The 23,416-nt window shown below is 37.8% G+C and overlaps 1 protein-coding gene across 16 annotated transcripts in view; it reads right to left on the bottom strand.

The window, feature by feature from the left end:
* CARMIL1 (capping protein regulator and myosin 1 linker 1) overlaps positions 1–23,416 on the bottom strand; it is a 340,308-nt gene that overhangs the window by 89,556 nt on the left and 227,336 nt on the right. For all 16 annotated transcript variants that reach the window (XM_003311043.6, XM_530908.8, XM_009450613.5 and 13 more), the window contains 7 exons: positions 21,088–21,169; positions 20,223–20,322; positions 20,067–20,121; positions 14,969–15,141; positions 13,395–13,463; positions 10,477–10,570; positions 1,951–2,049 (listed from right to left, as the gene is read on the bottom strand). In XM_003311043.6, the coding sequence (XP_003311091.2) occupies positions 1,951–2,049; positions 10,477–10,570; positions 13,395–13,463; positions 14,969–15,141; positions 20,067–20,121; positions 20,223–20,322; positions 21,088–21,169 (672 nt within the window). The remainder of the gene's footprint in view (positions 1–1,950; positions 2,050–10,476; positions 10,571–13,394; positions 13,464–14,968; positions 15,142–20,066; positions 20,122–20,222; positions 20,323–21,087; positions 21,170–23,416) is intronic.

The following is a 23,416-nucleotide window of genomic DNA, read 5'->3' as shown; positions in this document are numbered from 1 at the left end:
ATTTTCAACATTTACAATCTGTTATGTAGCAATAATTAAGCTTGCCATTCTTGTCTGATATTAAAATTTTAAACCCTCTAAAATGTAGCTATAAAGTTGTGATTATGGCTGCCCCAGAGAAAGACACGCCAATCCCTTAACCCTGCAGCTTAAAGTAGATTTTCCCAAAGCAGCGATTTTTAAAAACTTTCTCTCAGCTTGTATAACTTCTACGATTTCATCTCTGCTATCATATCCTATTTATACCTCATATTGCGTACTTTTCTGTTTGAGAATTTATTCAAGTAACTTTTTTTCATAAGGAATATGACGGGAATAGAATTTCTGAGTTCATGTCTGAAAACGGCTAGGTATAGAATTTTTGATCCAAAATAAATCCGCTTCCAAACGAGGAAGACATTACCTCGTTTACGTCTACTAATTGGGATTGATGCTAAGAATTGATTCTAGTTCCCTTGTAAGATAGCCCATTTACTCTTTCTGGAACTCTTTTTTTTTGAGTCAGAGTCTCGCACAATCTTGGCTCACTGCAACCTCTACCTTCCAGGTTCAAGCGATTCTCCTGCCTCAGCCTCCCAAGTAGTTGGGATTACAGGTCTGTGCCACTACACCTGGCTACTTTTTCTTTTGTATGTTTAGTAGAGACAGGGTTTCACCACCTTGGCCAGCCTGGTCTGAAACTCCTGTGATCCACCTGTCTCGACCTCCCAAGCGTTGAGATTGCAGGCGTGAGCCACAGCGTCTGGCCTGGAACCCTTTTCTTTCTGGAACGCTTTAAGATTTTTTTTTTTCTGTATTCTAGGTGTTCTGAGATTCCACCAAGATATATTTAGGTGTGGGTCCTTTTGCCCACTCATTCTGATCAATTCTAGTGGGTTATATCAACCCCGAGACTCATATGAAATGGTTTTCTAATCTTTCCTGTCCTCTAATATCTCTCATTTTTATAATGATTTTGAAGCTCCATTAGAAGGCTGTTGATTATTCTGAGTCAATTCACCATTTCACCTACTTTGCTTTCATATTTTTAATGTCTTTTTTTATTATAAGCTATAAAGGTTTGCTCTACTTTTTCTTCCAGAGGACCAGCTTAGTTTGTGTCCATCAGTTTATTTAATTCTGTACTAGAGTATCATAATTTTAATTGTTAAGCATTGTTTCTTATTCTCTGACTACTCCTGTTCATAGCAGCCTATTCTTATTTTATGGACATATCATTCTCTGCAGTCCCAATGAACTTACAATGACAATTTTTTTTAAAGCTCTCTGCTGTACTCTGCATTATCTGAGCTCAATTCCTTTGTTCATCTCGCTCTTTGACACATAGATTGTTTTCCTCAAATATCTTGTGATTTTTGGTTTTGGTTAATTTTTGGAAAAGAAATATTTCACATTTTTTTAAATTATTATAATTCCGTTTCCTTGGTAAAGCTGGGTAGAGAGAAGAGGAATGCAGTATAAGAGAAAAACACCTCAGTTTCTCTTCAGCATGTGTTAATTAATATTCATCAAACTTTTCTTCAAAAGAATCTCGGAATTTTTTTTTCTTTTTTTAATGAACCTGACATTGTGAACATAAAATCTGGGAATCTGTATTCTACCCATGGAAGTGTGAAGGAATAAAGAGAAAGGAACAGAATGTCTCCAAAGTAGCAAATTTGATCACTTTCAGATTTTATTATCTATTATAATCAAAAGTTCCTAATATTCGTATAGAAACCTATCTTACTGGCAATTGTTGATTGATAATTAAAAGTGCATATTTAGCCTTAGAATTAGCCTACCTTTTCCTCCTTCAGTATCTTCCCTCAAACTCTACTTAGATTTGTTGTCATTTTCAAAAACTAGTTCTTATTGACCCATTGGAAATTACTCGAATGCTAGAGGTCCTTTGCTCTCAGAGGGTCAGTTAAGAATAGAAGGAGAAGTCACAGGCACTGGCTCGCTTACCTGCTGGGTGGTGCTGGTGACAATACCCTGCTGCAGGCGGTAGGCCTGCTCTTGAAGGTATTTTCTAGTCTCGTGATTTCGTAGCAGGTAGTTTTCTATCTGGAAATAAAGCACAGGCATCCCTCAAGAATACATTTCAACCCAGCGGAGAATAAAGTATAAGTGAAACAGTCAGTTGCTGAACTTAAAAACCGAAGTGTGAATATACACATCCTGCCAGTGCTTTGACCCCACAAAACACATGGGATGGAGAAACTGGCTTTCATTGTGAGTACTGGTGTTTTTAGTTAGAGATTCAACTTGCAGGTAATTGGAGTAATTTTTGTGTAACTCAGTAGTTGAAAAAGATAAGCAAGCTTTTAATTGCCTGCAGGGTTAGAGACCCCACTTCGTGACTTCATCACTTTCAGCACACAATCTCAATCCTTGTCTCACATGAATTTTTAACTACTCAACAGTTCAGAAGTTAAATAAATATCCCCAAGGAATAAGGGTGGTGCTCTCTGAATCTCTTATAGCCTTATTCCAGCTGTAGAATGTATCAGCACTTAGAAAATGCTGTATTTTTACGTAAAAAGAGAGAGAAAGAATCGCAACAAAATTTGAAGGATACAGGCTGTTACAACTCAAAGATATATACTAATTTCATTAACCCATCAAATTTTCATATTTTCTCAAAAACAGGACTGAATTATTAAAATTATAGCAAATAAAAAATAGATTTCTGTATTTTTATACATAGATTATCTACTATGAAAAATTCAAAGGTATAAATGATAACTAGATTAAAATAAGCATTCAAGAAGAATATGCAATAAATACATATTTAACATAAATGCAAGGTTAACTATTAAGAATGATGGATACCTATAAAGATGTTATTAAAGGAATAATCTGAGGTTGGTAAATTTTGTCATCTATTTTTAAAAATTTGTTGGTTTTGTTTGTTTTTAATAACATCACTTAACCATTTGGCTTTTAATTTGCCACAGCAGTTCCCTGGTTAAGAACTAACTAATAACTGTGAAGCGCTAAGTATTTTTACATTTTAATTTTCATTTTCCATATGCTAAAATGACTATTACTTAATATCAATTAGAAACTATTAAAATACAGACTATAATTACGATCATCCCTTGAAAATATAAAGCAGAACAAAATGTACCTTTCCATTAAACATAAATGAAGAAATTACAAAAATGAAAAGATACCTGAAATGAAACATCATTAAAGTGACACATTAATGCCTTGACAGTATATTACATTACTTTCTCTTGCTGCTTCCCAAGAAGTCATCTCTTTCCAAGGTGACATGACTATCAATGCAAAATATTTTGCTGCTGAAAAGATTCTTGCTTGAAATATATGACAGGCACACACCACCACCCAGCTTCCGGTCCTTTTGCTTTATTAATTCTTATACATTTGGCCTCACTGCAGCACTGGCTGTGGCTGGGTCCAAGAGAAGTTTGCTTTTTCAGAAGGCTCATCTCACACACAGGCAGTGCATCCAAGGCTGGCTCATGCCTTCCAGACATTTCCCCAGATGCACCAGTGGTGCTTCCAGTTCAAAAGGAAGAAATAGTAACAATTTTCAAGTGACTTTAATACCAGGCCTGTATACACCACCACCAAAATTATTTGCATCTTAGATTAATAGGGTAAACTTTGCTTGCATGTACCATTTCAGACTAAGGACAAAAAACCCACCTCCTGAAGGACCAAAGGTGTCATTGTCAGGTTTACTGGGCTCCCCTGGACAGCTGAGAGCAAGCTGGGAGATAACCTAGAGCTAGTCAGACATCTCTGGTCTCACTGCTGAAAACAGCACCAGCGCAAGAAGCAAAAACGAAACAAAAAAATCTGTATTTTAGTAAAGGAATCTTGTGTGTGTGTTTTTAAGATTGAGTATTGAATCACAGTATTTTTTTCTTCAGCAGAGTAAAAGTAAATAGTCATATTTTTTCCAGAAGACAAAAATCCACCTGTTAAAATAAAAACCTGAATATGTAAGAACACAGCAATTTTACAAGAAAAACCAATAGGCTGGGTGTGGTGGCTCATGCTTCAATCCCAACACTTTGGGAGGCTGAGGCAGGAGGATCACTTGAGCCCAGGAGTTTGAGACCAGCATGGGCAACATAGCAAGACTTCATCTCTACAAAAAATTAAAAAATTAGCCAGGCATTATGGCTCACTCCTGTAGTTCTAGCTACTCGGGAGGCTGAAGTGGGAGGATCACTTGAGCTCAGGAATTTGAGGCTATAGTGAACCATGACTGCACCACTGTACTCTGGCCTGGATGACAGAGTGAGACCTTGTCTCAGAAGAAAAAAAAAAGAACAGAAGAGAAGGAGAGGAGAGGAAAAGGAGATGAGAGGCGAAGGAGGAGAGAAGAACAGGAGAATGAGAGGGAAGGAGAGGGGAGGGGAGAGAAAAGAAACCAATAAATATAAGCTTTAAAGTCACCTATTTTTTTATTAACAAAGCACAAATTTTACAGTTAACATATCTGCATATTTTGTCCTGAATGTCCATTTTCTCTTTTTTTGAGACGGAGTCTTGCGCTGTCGCCCAGGCTGGAGTGCAGTGGCACAATCTCAGCTCACTGCAAGCTCCACCTGCCGGGTTCACGCCATTCTCCCACCTCAGCCTCCCGAGTGGCTGGGACTACAGGTGCCCACCACCACACCTGGCTTATTTATTTATTTATTTATTTGTACTTTTAGTAGAGACAGGGTTTCACCATTCACAGGATGGTCTTGATCTCCTGACCTTGTGATCCGCCCACCTCGGCCTCCCAAAGTGCTGGGATTACAGGCATTAGCCACCACGCCCGGCCCTGAATGTCCATTTTCTATACCTATTTTCAATTTTCTGACCTGTCAATTATGTCTTAATATAGTAGGATTCATATCTACCATGTTTGTAACTGTTTTCTATCTATTACATTTGTCCTTTGTTTCTTTTATCTTCCTTTTTTGCTACTGTCTCTGGTTTTAATTAAGCATTTTGTATGGTTACATTTCTCTTCTTTCCTAGTTTATCAATTATACTCCTTTTAAAAAAGTTTTTAGTGTTTGTCTTAGTGTTTGCAATATGCATTTATAAATAATCCAAGTCTACTTTCAAATAACGCTATATTGATGTAGGTAACTTATAACAGAATATTGTCAATTCCTTTTCCATCCTTTATACCACATTCACCCAGTACATTGTGGTTATTATTATTCTGAAAATAGTCATCTATTATATCAATTCATAATAAGAAAAATATAATGCTACCTTATTTTATTCCCTCTGATACTCTTCCTTTCTTTATGCAGATCCAATTTCTAATCTATATCATTTTCCTTCTCCCTGAAGAACTTTTTAACATTTCTTGCAAGACAGATCTACTAGTGATATATTATTCCCTCAGTTTTTGTTTATCCTAGAAAGTCTTTATTTCTCCATTACCTTTGAAGGATAATTTTCCTAGATATAGAATTCTAGGCTGCTGGGGGTTTTTTGCATCAACACTTTAAATAGTTCACTCCACTCTCTTCTTTCTTACATGGTTTCTGACAAAAAGAGTGACGTAATTCTTATCCTCGTTTCTCAATACACAGGTGTTTTTTTAGTCTATGTTCTCTAAAGATTTTCTCTTTGTCGTTGGTTATCCACATTTTGAATTTGCTATGCCTATGGGTGCTTTTTTGGTATTTATCCTGCTTGGTGGTCTCTGAGCTTTCTGGATTTGTGGTTTAGTGTCTGTTGTGAATTTCAGAAAATTATCAGCCATTATGACTTCAGATGTTTCTTCTGTTCTTTTCTCTCTTTTCTTTCCTTCTGGTATTCCCATTAGTAGAAAGTTTCATCTTCTATAATTATCCCACAGTGCTGGGATAGTCTGTTCTTTTCTTTTCTTTTTTTTCTTTGTGCAATTCAGTTTGGGAAGTTTCTATTGAAGAATCTTAGAGCTCAATGATTCTTCCCTCAGCCATGTCCAGTCTACCAATAACCTCATCAAAGGCATTCTTCATTTCTGTTACAGGTTTCTTATCTCTAGTATTTCCTTTTAATTTTTTTTTCTTAAGAGCTTTTATCTCCTGCTTACATTACCCATCTGTTCTTGCATGTTGTCTGCTTTTTCCACTAGAGCCCTTAACAACTTAATCATGGTTATTTTAAGGGCTCTGATAATTCCAAAACTGGTATCATAGATAAGTCTCGTTCTGATGCTTGTTTTGTCTCTTTCACACTGTGTTTGTTGTTTTGTAACATGCTTTGTAATTTTTGGCTGAAAGCTGAAAATGACATACCTGGTAATACAACCTGAGGTAATCAGCCTTTTAGTGTGAGGTTTTATATGTTAACTGGCTAAGAGCTGAGCTCTGTTTAGTATTTGTTGTAGCTGTATATGCCAGAGGCTTTGATTTCCTCTAGTGTCCTTGCTTTTGTAACCCGTTATTTTGGGGTTACCCTAGAAACTCTTTCTTAATTACAATCTGTGTCTTGCAGTTTGCTCAGTTGTAATCCACTGTTATTTTACTTGACATGGTGATAAGGTGTTAGGAAGGGGAAGTATTCTATAATCTTAGATTAGTTTTTGTTTGTTTGTTTGTTTTTAAGCAATCCTGGTCCCTGGGCTATGGCCTTTGGAAATATTTCTTATCCTTTTCAACCCTATCCCTTATGTGAGACAGGTTAGAGAGGGCGGGTTGTTTAATCATCTTTCCCCTGTTCAGGTAAGGTCCTACTAAAGTAGTTTCTCTGGCTGGTAGATCTTTGTTATTTAGAAGAGAATGCTCTGAGTATATTTCAAAATGGTTATTTTACCCTTCCCCCTGCCAGAAAAAAAAAGGAAATTTTTCTCCAATCTTTACTGCGATAGCCCGTTGGGACTCATGGAAATAAAACCCATGAAAGGGTGGGGGTTCCCTAAAACTGGACCCCTAGGAGTTTTTGGCTCTTAAGCTAGTCTGTGCTAAGTCTCTGGCAATTCATCACTTACTGTTTAAGTGGTCCTGTAAGTTATTATCCTACTAGCTTCTGCTCCTGGCAAGCTGATCTTGGCTATGATTCACTGTGATTCTCTGTACCTCTCTTTCCAGTCCCCAGTTTTCAGGGTGATAGTTTTCCTTGTGGCTTAAGTTCTTTGACAGATCTAAGAAAAGTCATTGGTTTTCTGTTTGTTCAGATTTTTTTGTTGTTGTGAGGATGGGAGTGATAACTTCCAAGCTCTTGAGAGTTCAAATCTGAAACCAGAAACCTGGTTTCTCTAGAATATGTCTTTTATTCAAAGCTGATTAGTATCCTATTGGAAATTATAAAGATATCTAATATTTTTATGTAGCTTTTCACAAACTCCTTTTCACATATACTGTTTCACTGGATCCTCATGGTCACCTTAGGCAAATTAATCTTCCTACTCTTTGTTTTCCATATCTGTAATACTAGAACCTACTGCATCATTTATTTTAAGGATTACATATATTAATTTATGTAAAACATTTAAAATAGTGCCAGACACCCAGTAAGAATTACATATTGTCAGCTAAACATAGTTATTACATAGCTTTATTTTTCCTACCTATACAGTTGAAAAAAAGTTCAAAAAAACTGAGTAACTTATTGAAGGTTATGGGATGAGTTTAATTTTAAGTCAGATATTCTAAATTCAAATCTTGATTTCTTTTGCCATACCACAGCTTTTTCCTCTCTCATCTCCAATCATATTGTCTTCTATTCAACATATGCCTAAAAAGCATTCAAGCGACCAGGCATGGTGGCTCACACCTATAATCCCAACACTCTGGGAGGCCAAGGCAGGAGGATTACTTGAGTGCAGGAGTTTGAGACCAGCTTGGGCAACATAGTGAAACCTCGTCTCTATAAAAAATTTTTAAAATTAGCTGGGCACAGTGGCATACACTTGTAGTCCTGGTTGAGATGGGAGGATCACTTGAGCACAGGTGGTTGAGGCTGCAGTGAGCCATGACTGCACCACTGCACTCCAGCTTGGGCAACAGAGCCAGACCCTGTCAACCAATCAATCAATCAATGAAGTATCCAATCATACATACTAGGCACTGTGCTGTGAGAATAAGCAAGATGAAAAAATACATGAGCTCTGCCATCAAATAACTCATAGACCATTAGGAGAATAAAACATGGAGCCAGGTAACTTAAATCAATGTTGCAAGGCCAATGACAGAGAGGAGCACAGGAAATCCTAAGACCACACACCTAGAGAAGGAAAGGGCCTCTGAGAGGTCTTCCTGGATGAGCCGACACTTGATTTCAATCTCAACAGACCTGCATGGTAGTCAGGAAAGAAAAAGGATGTCTGGAATATAGCAGGGATTCTCAAACTTACAAACACCAGGAAAGCTTGTGAAAACACAAATGCTAAGTCCTACCCCAGTTTCTGAGGCTTAATAATTTGCATTTTTAATGAGTTCCTTGAGACCGGTCAAAACAAAAGAGTTGGCCAAAGATGAAGTGGGAAGTGTACAGGAGGCAGATCCTGGACAGAATTTCCTGCTGTGTTAAGGAGACCCAGCTTTATTTATCCTGAAAGCCACTAGGAAGGGATAGAGTGAAGATTTTAGTCTGCTCAGATTTACCATGAAATAGGATGGCTATTTTTTATTGCAACATGTAAAACTGACAAGAGGAGGCAAATGTGGCAACAATCCTGGTAAGAAATGATGAGACTTGAAGGAAGGTATCCATAATGGGAACAGAGGGAAGGAAAGCTAATGAAGAGATTTATGCTACACAATGGTAGAGTTACTGATTGATTAGCTAAGGAAGAAATGATAGAGGAAAGTCAACTTTGGAACACTAGATGGAAGGTGGTAACACTGTGATCTGAGCAACTCCTTCATCAACTAAGATGGACCCGAAGGTTAAGGAAACAAAGTTACCTATGGGGTAAGCGTTCAGGGCCCGCTGGCAAGGCAAATTTCTAAATCCCTACAGCTCTAAACTCCCTAACAACAGGAGCTATCAGATCCCTTTTACTGTGATTTACAACCCAGACCACTACGACTCTGACTGGACAGAGGGACAGCCTTATATTCTTTTTTTTTTTTTTTTTTTTTTTTTTTTGAGATGGAATCTCGCTCTGTCGGCCAGGCTGGAGTGCACTGGCATGGATCTCAGCTCACTGCAAGCTCCGTCTCCCGGGTTCACGCCATTCTCCTGCCTCAGCCTCCCGAGTAGCTGGGACTACAGGCGCCCACCACCTAGTCAGGCTAATTTTTTGTATTTTTAGTAGAGACGGGGTTTCACCGTGTTAGCCAGGATGGTCTCGATCTCCTGACCTCATGATCCGCCTGCCTCAGCCTCCCAAAGTGTTGGGATTACAGGCGTGAGCCACCGCGCCCATCCACATTCTTTATTGATAAGTAACTGCAGACCTTAAACCAGTTTCAGCCAGGGTACAGAGGCTGCTCACAAACTGTCTTTGTGTACTATAGTTCTAACATAAAGAACCAAAATCACCCTCATTTTAATGCTAAAACCTCACCCCAAAGTGAATATGAGATGTATGTTACATGTTTACCCACTGCACATGCACTCTGCTCCCCTCATAAACATGTATAGCTTCCCCCCAAGCCTGCTGAATATGTACAACTCGGCTGTATGACGCAGGCCTTGTGAAGCATAAAACCCAACCTGCCCTTCCCTTCTTTGAAGAGAGGAGCACATTCAGCACACACCAGAGACTGTCTCTTCCCAGTTTGCAAACCAGTAACATTAATGAAGCTCTCCTTTCTAAAATTTAGCCATCTTGGTGGTCTTTTGGATGATATCGCCAAGGAGAAAGAACAAAGGAGGTTGGAAAAGTTCAAAGATTCCTCAAATAATACCACAGTGTGAGTGGAGTAGGCGTCTTCAGATGGGAAATATTTGAGCACATCTAACATGCAGAGAAAGGTGGCCATAAAAAGAGAAGGATGAAGATATGGAAGAGCAAGGGAATGATTCAGAGGTTTCCAGCACAGGGCAGAATAAGGGGGTCAAATGCACCAGGGAATGGCTGGGCTTTGAAGTGGAAGGTACCTCTGAGTTTGCCAGTACAGAGGCAGGAATGGGTGTAGATTTACATACATTTATAGATGAGGATGGTAAAGTGAGAGCTCAGGAATACTCTAAATTTCTTGATGAAAAAAGAAAAGAGGGATCCATCTGTTGAGGATGAAGAGGAGGGAAGCTGTGCAAACTGATACTCAGTTCCACACATTTCTCCCCCAGCCAATCAGGAAGTTAACTATACTTAAGCTCTGGCATGTTGATGCTGTAAGAATGTTATTTTATTCCACTTAAATTGCATGGCAAGCTTTAGTGTTCCTTAGTTTATTCCTCCCCCAGTCATGCATTACCCCAGTTGTGGTCATAAGAACATAAGACAATGTGAAAAAATAAAATTAAAAAAAAACTTCGTAAAATAACAAAGTATTGTTTATAAGTTCAGGAACATAACCACAATTCAAATGTGAATTTCTTGTAATTAAGCTACTGATTCTTTAATACCTTTTGCAGAGCGTCTTCTGTTTTTTCAGGGTTTGTTTTTAGGGCTTGAGAAGCATCATACATAGGAATTGGCATAAATCTTAATGTGTAGTTCCTAGAAAAAGGAGAAAATAATATACTTATTTAAAAATAACTTCCTATTACCTTAATTCAGCACTCTTCTTTTAAAAATCCAAAAGGATAGCTGCAAGAGTAGCTTAGAAAATTCCAAACCACCAGACCATTTAGGCCCCTAGATTGCAGATTATCCTTTGTAATAACCACATGTGCAAATACCACAGGCAACCACATCAACTCACACTACCTACAAAACTGACACAACTTTGAGGAATGCAGTTTTGTTGTTTTGTTTTTAGTTTTGGATTCCATCAAGGACAGAATTTTCACACTGGGATTGAAAAGATGAACTGAGGGAAAGCCTAGGGAAAGTCCAGCATCAACTTGCTACATGGGTTTTAGTAACCAATAGATCTGACTCTACTTGGGTCCCCACAGTGATTATGTGTGACAACCAGCCCCAAACTGGTAAAGGAAAAAAACAGAAATAAAAACAAAACATTTGCTTGCAAAGCAAGCCATTAGCATCCACAAAATAGTCTATTAAGTTTCTGGGCTCCATTAAATGAAGATGTCCAGTATACATGGGATTATCTCTTTTAAAGCTGCTGGGAAAGGGTCTGCTGCCTGGCTAAACACTCTGACCTCTGCAGGTCCTTTCAGCTTGAGTTCAAGAGCTAATGTCCACCAGGCTCTAGAAACCAAATGAAGCAACTGTTGATTGCTGTATATTATCCCATTGCTATTGGCAGGCCTATTAAACACAAACATGCAGGAGTGAGCCATTTTTGTGTGAGGAAAACACACAGAACTCTGAAGCTGGTCCCTGGCCTTTGATCCTGACCCTGCTGCAAACTGCTATGTGCTCAGATGACCATTAACACCTGCTCACCTACCACAAACGCCAGTATTAGAGATGACTTCTGTCCTCCACCCCAAAATGCACCTGTCCATTTCTACAACACGGTGCTCAGGAAGAGCTCAATTTCACCTTGGGCTACTTGGTGGCAACTGGGACATTAAAATTGCACAGTAGCTGCCTTGTTTTAGGACTCTAAACTATCAGCAGCACTCACGTGTGCTTCTCAGGCATATTTAGACGACATCTATTAAAAGAATAAATCAGCAACTAACTCCCAAAATAAGGTACTAATAAAGAATAAATAATAAAGAAAACCATCAAGTTAATAGTAGCAGTCTAGATGGGCTAATGGAAAAAAATATTCACCCAGTCCAACTTATAGAGTAGCTTCATGTAAAATAATCAGACAAAGAGAAAGCTGTAATTTCTATTGCTTTAATTTTTATCTTAGCTTTGTTTTAGCAAAATTGTTTTTGTTTGCCTTCAGAAAATCCAGCCAAATGAAACTAAGAGACGATATGTCTTCTTTACGGCCTTGACAATTTTTCTTTCCCTCATCCAATTTCTATCATGTTACAGACCAGCATAGTTTATTTAAACCAAATGTGATTTTGAAGAATTGGCATGTTGGAGCAGAGCATATATCGTCGACTGTGAACAAGGGAGTCCAACAGTCAATCTGGAAATGCTGAGTATTGGTTGTGCATGCTCCTGGCTTCTTCCAAACACCAGCCTGCACTGGCAGTCTACAACAACATCAGGGTGGCAACTGTGCTGTTAGCATCCAGATGCAGCTCAGTGTAAATAAATGTCTCCATTTGGGGTTTTGTGGTGCAATAGGAGTAACCATAGGTGGGTGTGTAATCATGCAGTGGCAATGCAAAACTGATAGTCTAAGCTGCCTTACCCCTATTTAGTGATGCCCTGGGGTCAGCACAGAGAAGGGGCTGAGAGATGAGTCTCTGTGATTTTGTAATGGTAGTAACTTTGAACTCCTGGCTGAAGTAGAGCCACAGGATTTAGAAATGGAAGGGGCTTAGAGATCATTTATCCTAATCCTCTCATTTCATGAAAAAAGAATTAATCAGAGAGGTAAAATGCCTTGATCAAGATCACAGGCTTGTGGGTGACAGAACTGAAGACTGAATGAAGGACTCCTCATTCCTAGTCTAGGGTTGTACCACAACACCATGTCAGGCATGAGAGGCCCTCCTGGGAGGCCTCACATATACAAGGAATCTGGAAAAACACAAAATAATGAGCATTTCCTCCCCTTTCCCAGGGAAATGGCTTCTATGCTATCCGCCCCTTATTTTTCACCCATATTTTATAGCCTCTCATTTTTAATGCTATAAATCTGCTTTGTTCACTTCTGCCTTTATAATACAATATGAGGATCGAAAAGCCCAGAAAGAACCACATTCCTAGTATTACTTTCAACTATGTCTAGTATTATTTTCTCATTTAGTTTACTGGGAAAGTAAATTCAACAATAAATAATAATTGCAGGCTTTAGTTACTGAAGTAATGAAGAAAGTCTTTCATAGTAATGAGACAACTTAGCCCTGGGCTTACCATTTATCAATTTCACCTTTATTTTCTGGACCTCAGCTTTCTTCTCACCAGTCAATTCAAAGGTGTCACAATAGGAAAAAGAACAAGACCTAGTGTAGATTGTGAAGTCTACACAATTTCCACAAAGGGGAAAGGAAACAAGGCAAGTGTCACACAGCCCCTTTCCCGCGATCTCATTTAATTCTCACGACAGTGTGGTGTTTTTGGCAGAACAGGCATCTGTGCCCTCATTTCATACATAAGGAAACTCCCACCAGGAGAAATTCAATGTCTTCCAAGATCCCATAGCTGGTTAGCTGTAGGCTAAATTCAGACCCAGATCTTCTGATCGCCAATAAACAGTTGATTCTATTACCCCACAGGTAACATATATACCATTGGTTTTTGTTTATTTTCCTAGAAAGAAATCCTAATTCAAACTTACTTTTCCATAGCAACAGCTATATCCTGAAAGCCTTGTGCAGTGATGTTGTTCTTGTCCCATATTACGGTCCTGTTTGAAAATCAAATCACATAAATGATCAGACACTTAGAGAAAATGATTCTCACATTGAATATAAACCTCTTATAGACAGCAGTGTGTAGATATTTCAGTACAGCTGCATTATGTGAGCAAGGAATAATGTTCATCTTCATTTCTAACAAAACAAGGATAAGCATTTCCCCCAATATTATATTCGTAACACATTTACCATGCAAGTAGTATGGAAAAACTGTACTTAAAGCAATAGCACATATGTTCACTTACTATTATGTTATCTAACTTTCACTAGACAGAAAACTCTAAATTCTGATATTTCCCTGATATTCTCCCAATCATATTCTTATATTTATGTCTGAGGTGGAAGCTATTTACAAAAGATGCTAACCAGTTCCATGCCCAATATAAAGAATTTCAGCTACTGAGATTTTTCCCCCCAAACAGTAAAACACTAGTGTTTCTAAAACACTAGAGAGAATCTGTCATAGTTCCTTGTGTTTTCATTATTTCCCTGACATGGCTTAATTAGTAATCCTAGGAACTTCCTCACTCTGCTGGCAAAACATCAGTTACTATAAACAGGAGTTTGTTTGCTTTTTAAACACAAAATCTATTTGGGGAGAAAAATATTACTTTACCTTCGGAATGTGTATACTTCAGAGGTATTTAGGATTTGTCAGTTCACCCTGACACATAAAATAGCTTTTATTTGTCTGGATGATCCCGGCCTCACAACTTTCACTGCCTTCCCTTCCTAATCTCGATGACCTTCTTTACACACATACTGACCTTCAAAGAAATTGCTGCAGATTTTGGGTTTTGGCTTCAGCTTAGACAGAAAACTCAGACTTTTATGCCGGAGAATAGAAAAACATCATGAAAGAGCCCTTGAGGAGCAATGTGAATTAACTCTTCATTCACCAGACTGCTGACCTAGGTAGCAACTCCAATCTCTCTGAATGATGGATGGCAACAAGGTGACAGTGGAGCTAGTCCTTGAGAAAAGCCACACTTAGGAAACATGGAATAAAACTGCTAAAGAGAACAGCTAGCACCCAGTGTGAGCCTGGTTTTGAACCAGCAGACCTTTTGTACCCCTTGTTTTTAAGTCTTTATATCGGCAGGCATGAGCAAGGGGGTTAAGACCTTGGGCTCACAGAGAAGTATGGGCTCTGCTCACTTAGTGTTGCCTACAAAACCCTCCTAGCTTCTCACTGCCTTTACCCCCACATTGGTCAGCTATCAACACTGATGCAAAATAGGAAATTGTGGCAGTTCTCAGTCAGGTTCTACCTTATAACAGAACTATAAGACAACAGACCGAAGGAATCACTACTTCTAAATTTGGGAACAGCCTCCTCATTATTCTGACAGAAATCTTGACATTGTCACCTCTTCTCCTCAAGATGGCCTCATGGGAAGCCCAGGTCCCCTTGGACTTAGCAGCTCTGCAATGCTTGCTGTTCAGAATCTGCTCCAAGCCTTCCTCATGAGCAGGGAGGGTGGGATCTGCCTACCTGAGCTTAGTGTTGATCTGCAGTGCTTTGGCCAGCATCTTCGCTCCCATGTCCCCCATTCCGTTGCCGCTAATGTCCACTTTGGTCAGGGAGGTGTTGCTTCCCAGGGCATTGATGATGATGGTGACCTCAGTCTTGAGTTTCGAGTCAGCCAGGGACAAGGACTGCAGAGGCTGCGGAGCAAATGACACACAGCACTCAGCAGTCTCATCAAAGCAGCACCCACTCTCCACGACGCATTTCGTGGAGAATGAGAGGGGATGGACCTACTGCACGTGTCTGATTTTAGAACTACTACCTAAAAGACACTCGTGGATAGAAACTTAAGGTTCTGGCACAAAATGGACCGCTGGAGTCAAAGATGGAGAACTTGTGTTTTAATGCTGAATACCTACCACTTCTCTTTTAAGGGAAGCCAGGGAAAGACATGCAGGCTGACAAATGCCAGCGTGAAGCAGAGGATAGGATGAAATAAATAAAAACATAACATAAAAATTTCTCAGCTTAATATGATCACCCTTTATACCCATTTTATTTTTATACAAGGTGAAATGACACCTTAAAATACTAATAGAGGACAAATACAAGATAAAACCAGCCAGGATTAATAATAGCTGACAATTATTGAACAATTACTATGTTTAACCACCATTTAAGCTTTTTATGTATATTAACTCACTTAATCTTCCCACTAACCCATTGCTTAGATGCTACTGTTATCCCCATTTCCCAAACCAACAAACAGAAAAGTTAGGTGACTCAACCAAGGTTACATTGTTAGAAAGCACCTGAACTAGGATTCAAACCCAGATGTACTGGTTCCAGATTTCATGCTCCTAACCTTATACCACATCTCCCTATTAGCTTATCTCAGATCTTTTTGATCATCACCCTTTAATTTTATCTTTTTTTTTTTTTTTGAGACAGGGTCTCGCTCTGTGCAGAATGCACAGGCTGGAGTGCAGTGGTACAATCACCACTCACTGCAGCCTTGACCTCTTGGGCTCAAGCCATCCTCCCACCTCAGCCTCCTGAGTAGCTGGAACTACAGGTGCGTACCACCACATTCGGCTCATTTTAAAATATTTTTTGTAGAGACAAGGTCTCACTATGTTGCCAAGGCTGGTCTTGAACTCCCAGGCTCAAGTGATCCTCTCACCTTGGTATCCTAAATTGCTGGAATTACAGGCATGAGCCACCACACTCGGCCTTAACTTTATCTGTTAAGTTTTAATCAGAAGATACATCTACAATTCTTTTTTTAAGTCAAACTTGCGCGGCTTTTTTTTTTTTTTTTTTTTTTTTTGAGACAAGGTCTCGCTCTGTCCCCCCAAGCTGGAGTGCTGCAGTGGCATAATCTCAGCTTACTGCAACCTCCGCCTCCCAGAATCAAGTGATTCTCCTGTCTCAGCCTCCCGAGTAGCTGAGATTACAGGCGCCCACCACCATGCCTGGCTAATTTTTGTATTTTTAGTAGAGACAGGGTTTCACCATGTTGGCCAGGCTGGTCTCAAACTCCTGACTTCAAGTGATCCACCAGCCTCAGTCTCCCAAAGTGCTAGGATTACAGGCGTGAACCACCGCACCAGGCCTTGTGTGAGGTTTTTATTTGACCATAAGCTGTATGGTGAATCCAAACAAGTCCACTCATTTTCCATCCATTTAAACCAGATATTGAAAGCCACTCAGCCTAAAGGCAGGTTTTGTTTGTCTTGCATGGTATCTGACCAAAATAATAATAGTAACAATAAATTAATAGAGCTTCCTACTTACACCCAGCTCACTTTACTAGTTTATGTTTCCTTCCTAGCCCTGTGGGCATTTGAGTTTGCATTCCTTGATTTAAGCCATAACTTATTAAAGTGGGGGTAAGAATTTCAGGTTAACCAGGTTGAACCAATGTAGCTCTAAATGTCAGAATTCAGACTTCCCTGGGAGATGTGGATGTCTCCTGGGTTGCGTGGGGTCCTCTATATTGTCCTAGCCACACTAAACAAATTATATGGTTATTGCATAAGCAGTCCCAACACTACAGGAAGTAGTGATAGAAGCAGCTTCTGGGGTAATCTATGACCAGGTTCCACAATGCTTGGGGGATTGAAGCTCTCAAGGTGTGCCTGGGTGGTCTACACGACAGCCCCCACACACAGCCTGGGGTTTGTCTGTGTCTACTCAAACACTTAGCATTGACTTCCAAAGCAACATCTGTGAGAGGTTCATCTTCCAAAGGGCTACAGGAGACAGAATGAGGGTGTTGATGGTTTCAAGACTCAGATATCAACAAAGCATCATTATGCATTTGGTTGGTACCAAGAGACAACAAGCATATTATTGTCCTTATCATCCAAATTTACCATGGCTTTTAAAGTTAATACATTTATGGTAAAATCAAAAGGTAATGTTGTATTAATCAGAATCAAATTTATAAAAGTTAAATGGCCCGGTAAGTGCTAAGGCGATTAAAACCTGGGCCAAAAAGTCTGCATACATTTAGACTCAAGTGGGTTTAGCTTAGTTTCTTCAATTTTCTTAACATCCTACATACAGGTAAGCGGAAATGACAACTAAAAACACTTCAGGCTCAGGAAACTTACTGTTTTAAAGAAAAACAAACACAATATGCTTTAATAAAAAGATATAATTACATCTTTCATTATTTCAATAATCTTGATTCAATTACTATGAAAATGATATATTATAGCTTCTTCCTAATACTGGAAAACTGCCAACTCTCCGAGCTATCAAGCATCAATTCCAGGACTATATTCAAATTCTAATACACCCCAGTTAATACTTAAAAATAATAGGCAGAGTCATTAATGCAAACAGAACAGCCTGAATTGCGTGCATATTTATAAGGTCATCCCTTCTTGATTTATTGTACTTCTGTGTAACATTACTATTTGAAATCTTACTATTTCTTTTTCATAGCTGAACATGCTTAATCTGAGAATCTATCTCCTGGCTACAGGCGCCCCCAGGAGAAACATATTCTGTTCTACTGGTTATAATATGAGTTCATATGTAATACTTCAGAACAAAACTCCCTGTCATCTTGGCCCTCTATGTTACTGTCCCATGACTCTGGGTGCAGCAGACTGAAAACCACTGTCTATAGCTGAAGGTGACACTGGAACCCACCAGCATGTAGGTTTTTCAACTGAACATAATGTATAATACTGGGTGAATAAGGTATTCCATAGGCTGGTCAAAGAACAAGCTCTACAAACACCAGGTCAGAATGTAAAAAGTAAAGAGATTATTTTTTAATATGTAAAACTTGTAAATAAATAAAACAATAAATGATCCCAATTGTACCAGGTATTGGTAAAAATTTTTATCGTCACAAGACTCATCTCCTAATCATTTCAAATTATTTTGCATATTACCGATTTAAAAGTAGAAAAAAACAGAAGAATTGCTTTCTGAAAAAGCCATCTACTTTTCAATGGCAGGAACATAAAAAGCTTTTCATTGTACAGCATTATGAGTGCCACTCTATTCAAACTTGTGACTTGACAGAATTCACATTTATATAGCAAACTTTATCATCTACAGATATGGTTTTAGGTATATTTTAACTATCATCTTTAAGTAACAGACTTCCAGAATTATAGACACAGTTTGAAGAACCTCACATAATGAGCAAAACATAAAATTTATGTACTTTTCATATAAATATACATTTTCCTAAAGTATGTGTTAAGAAAAAAACATTTTGGGGTGAATTTTAAGTATAATTATGTAATATTAGCTTCCCTAATCTGTTAAAACTGGGCCAATACTGGAAAATCAGAAACTCAAACAAGGCAGAGTGATGCAAAGTCAAATTAAATATGTAAAGCAAACAGCATAAACTCTGAGAAGTCTAAATTACATTCTAATTATACCCCTAATTTCAATAACCCAGCATAAGTGCAACAAAATATGGGGTTTATTAGGAAATGAGGGTAAGGAGAAGTGCTGAATTCATTAAACAATAATGAGATTCATTTTCTAGCCCACAGATTGAAAATTACATCCACAATGAAGAGGAAAGAGAACAGAATTTTCTCCTGCCCACCAGCTCAGAGCCCCGTCAAAGAAGTGGGGGCAACGGCAAGTGAGGAAGTGTCCAGTGTCTATCCCTCCTGGCCTCTTAGCTTTCACAGAAAAGTCAGCTTACAGCTGTAATAGAATTTGCTCTTCCCTGGTATGAATTCAGAAGGGAAAATGATACTTTTTCAAAATGTGACATACTCCACATGATTAATATAAAAATCATCCTCATGACCTACAAAAGTAGCTATTACAAAACATGAGTAATGTGACTCTTCATAGTAGGAATACAAATTCATCTGAGTTTTAGGAACTGGAAAAGCTGAGTCTGGTGACCAAATAGGACTTTGAGAGGAAAGGGACAAAATCTTAGAGAGCATCAGTAAAGTATAAGGTGTAACACACCAGCTCTAAATCAAATGGATTCATGGTAGACTGCTTCTTATTTTGTCCATAAAATAACTTTTCTTTCTCCTAATCCATTTTCAAGGACAGCAAAATAAGATACTATTTGAAATTAAACTTCTTTACCCTGAACTAAATTTTGGTCAGGAGCAACGAAAGGGGATTAAAAATACAGAGTGCTACTAGACTTCAAGAAGCAATTAAAGACGGAAGAAAACTTCCTTGGTCTCCTATAATTCCACATAATTATTAGATGAAATTCAAATTAGCAATATGATATTTCTCGGCATTATATAAGGTCATAAAGTCAACTAGATTGTAAAAATTCATGCCTGAAGATTAGTTTATTAGCTAAAGTTAGGGAGTAGTAAGGCTAATTAAAAGATAGGCTCAGGAGTCAATTTATACTTCTTTTTATCTATTAGTGACAATCTTCCTTTAATTGACAGTGAGTTGAATGAAGTAAAAAAGTAAGTTTTTAAATACATTCTACAACTCTACTAAAGCGTATTTATTCCATTTTTAAAAAGTAATGGAAAATGTACACGTTGATAAAACTATCTGAAAGCATTTCAGCATTAATCCAGTAGAAATAATCAGTAAGAATGGCAACAAACAGAAGATTTTAGTAAAAAATGTTTAACATAATACTCACTGATTCTTCATCTTGAATCATCTGTACTAAGTTGTCCAATACAGGTGTCAGATTTCTAAAGAGATTTTAGAGATGTGGACAGTGGAATCAAATCAAAAGCTTTCAGGAGGCTGGTTATTTTCATCATTGTCATATAAAAAAATTCAAAACTCTTACTTGGATTTCATATTATTAAAATTTTTGCCTAACGCCAGGTGTTGTATTGATCTGTTTTTACTGAGCCACACTATTAAGGTAGATAGGTCAGATTCTAAACCTGGAAAGAATCAGAGTAAGTAGAACATCAAAACACATGTGTATAAATTAATTTTCAGCTGGAACACAATTAAGCAAAGGTGACACGTAGTTGGATGACTTCCTTTACCTTCCTGAGGGGCCTGGGATTCTAATCTTTTATTTTCAAAGGCACTCTTTGCTCTCTTTTCATGTCCTATTATTTCACAGGGATAAACTCATTCTCTACAAAGACTTATCTAAATCTCTTATACAATCAGTGACTAAACCAAGTCAGCAGGAAATGGGAATGAATAATGGCAGAAAGTTTCATCTCTCCCCACCACTCTGTGAGAGAAGATTCCAACAAACTGTTCACTGTGAGGTAAGTGGAGTTAAAGTTGTCTATGCAAATTTCACAGGTTCACACTAACATGATACTACAATCAGCAGAAATGAAGCTAATGAAATAAGCTTCTGAATAAATAAGAGTACAATTTTATTATCAGCAAGAATGCAAAAAGTTGGTCTCAGACCTTTTTCAATGTACTGGTGATATTTTTATAACTGAGTTGTTTTACTGCATAGACTTTGCATAGTTGGCCACAGAATCAACTTAGTAAGACTCTGGCACAGATTTATTCTACAAATATACCCCATTGTTAAATTTAAAAGCCCTATTAGTCAAAAAATAAAAAACAATTTTTTTATTAAGGTATTGTCTGGATTTGGGTAGAAGATTATTTTCCCCTTATTAACTTGCTTCAAAAAATATTTCAGTTTCATTTCTTTTCAATGTCTGACTTACCATTGTCAGAGATGTCTAAGCTGGTGATGTTGTGTATTTCAGCAATGCAACCTTCTAATACTTGAGCACCTCCTGATCTCAGCTAGAGAAACACAAACCAAACACAAAGTAAAGTCTTCACTCTACTGGAGATGTAATCAAAAAATTAAAAATAGGAGAGATAGTCAGTCTTAAAATAAACTTAGTACCAAAGAAAAAGTAAAAGCTTATCAACTCCAAAGAAGCTATTATCAGTGGGTAAAGAGCCTATCACTAGCCATTGCTGCTGTTTCCTATGCCATGTGATTCCACATTAAATCCTAAAAACATTAGAAAAAAACAAAAGAGAAACAAGATGACCACCACCCACGCCACTATAGTAGCAAAGCAGTGCATTATCAACCCAGAAGAATTTCTTCATTTCTGACTTTTGGAAATTTAATAAATTCATTTTATACATGAGAAAGTTACTGTTTTATTTGACTGTTACCGATTCCAAGGTGTAAACTCTCCACCCAACCAAAGGAGACAATGAAGACTTACTTTGATTGTCAAACATTTTAGGAAGGACCCATCCCTACCTGTTCTAAGACATGAGTGTGAGTTCTCACTCATAAGGCAGATATTAGCTAACTAAAGATGACTGCAAAATGATTTGTACAAATGCTTCGAGCCATGGAGGGAAAAATGTTACATTAATATAAAATATTATTATCATGATTGTTTTAGAGCAAAACTAAGTGCAAATGATTATTCTCACCTCATTTGCAATTTTATTTAAAAGAGAAAGACAACCTGAAAAACCCAATACAGTACTTTTCATCTTTTTCTATGAAACCAAAGCATACTTTATAGCAGTCATAATATCTCTGTGTTTTCCATTCAGCAAATATTTGTTGAGTTCCTACTCTGTGTAAGGCATTGTGAAGGATGCAAAGTTTCCTAAGCTGTGGCCCTTTTGCTCTGTAAACTTACTATCTAATGAGGAAAAACAAACTATCATTTTTTGGAAACCTACTATGAACCAAGGAACATGGCAAGTCCTTTACTCATGTAGGAAAATTAAAATTTATAAAAATGTTGACAACAAATTTACAGTACAAGGTGCTATTTTCCACGTGTCTAGGTTTTGATGTAAGAATTAGAAGAATCCTCATTTCCCTATTTTGGATGCGATATCAGGATAATTTCAGTTGGGATATTTACATTCAGCCATTCCTACTTTTTTGAGACAGCGTCTCACTGTGTTGCTCAGGCTTGTCTTGAACTCCTGGGTTCAAACGATCCTCCCACCTCAGCCTCCCAAGTATCTGGAATTACAGGCATGTGCCACCGCATCTCACCATTTCTACTTTTTAAGGTGACAGATTGCTCTAAGGTGAGCTCTGAAGTAGAGTATTACACAGAGGCAGACCTCTCCAAGGGACTGGTCTACATACTTCAGGGAAACCAAAACCAACTTCACAGCTGAAGGGCTTCTAACCTGTGTGTGAAGCTATTGTCAGGACTGACTGACAGGCCCATTTCACTACACCTGCTTGTTTTCTCAGGAGCTCTCCAGCTTACCTAAATGCCCCATCGAGCCTATCTCATCATGACACCTGTACATCTTCCCCAGCACCTTGCTACTCAAAATTTGAGATGAATAAGTACAGAAATTGAGTGTAAAAATTTTTAGAAACCTTAGTAGTAAAAATTTTAGGTCTGTTGTATCTAATCATAAAAATTGGGGGCTTGCATATCTATGTCTTTCTAAATATTTCTTGTATTTTATTCGTATTATATTTTATAAATGTATTGGTTTATGATAGATTGGAAGTTTAAAAAAACATAAAAATAGTTTATTTACTACAGATATTTACTACTTGAAGAAGTAAATGTGTACATACACTATGTCAAAGCTAAAGCAAGAACTCATTTAAGCAAACACTTCTCAAAAAACAATTTGATTTTTAGAGCAAGAAGAAAGTAGGCTTTTGAGAAGATAAACGTAAATGCGTTAAGTCTTCACAATTTCATATTTGCTGATAGTGATTTACTTGTTGAGAAATAAAATTTCTGTTAGAAAATTTCTATGTTCTATCATTGTAAAGTACAGTAAAAATATTCCATTTATAGAAATAGAAAATATAGGTAACATTTAAATGTTTAACTTTGTTTATACATACTCCTTACTTATATAGTATATACACATAAAATATACTTTCCAATGCTTAAAAAATAATCAAATGTATCAATATATTCTAATTGATTCATAAAGTACTTACACAATGGCCAAGCTAATGAAAGCCCAAGGAGAAAAAACAGAAACCATTATCAGCAGTATGCAGAACAAGAATAAAGAAGAAGC

The sequence above is a fragment of the Pan troglodytes genome, chromosome 5 (assembly GCF_028858775.2).
Source record: "Pan troglodytes isolate AG18354 chromosome 5, NHGRI_mPanTro3-v2.0_pri, whole genome shotgun sequence".
In the NCBI taxonomy this organism is placed as follows: Eukaryota; Metazoa; Chordata; class Mammalia; order Primates; family Hominidae; genus Pan; species Pan troglodytes.
This window is presented reverse-complemented; position numbering and strand designations above follow the sequence as displayed.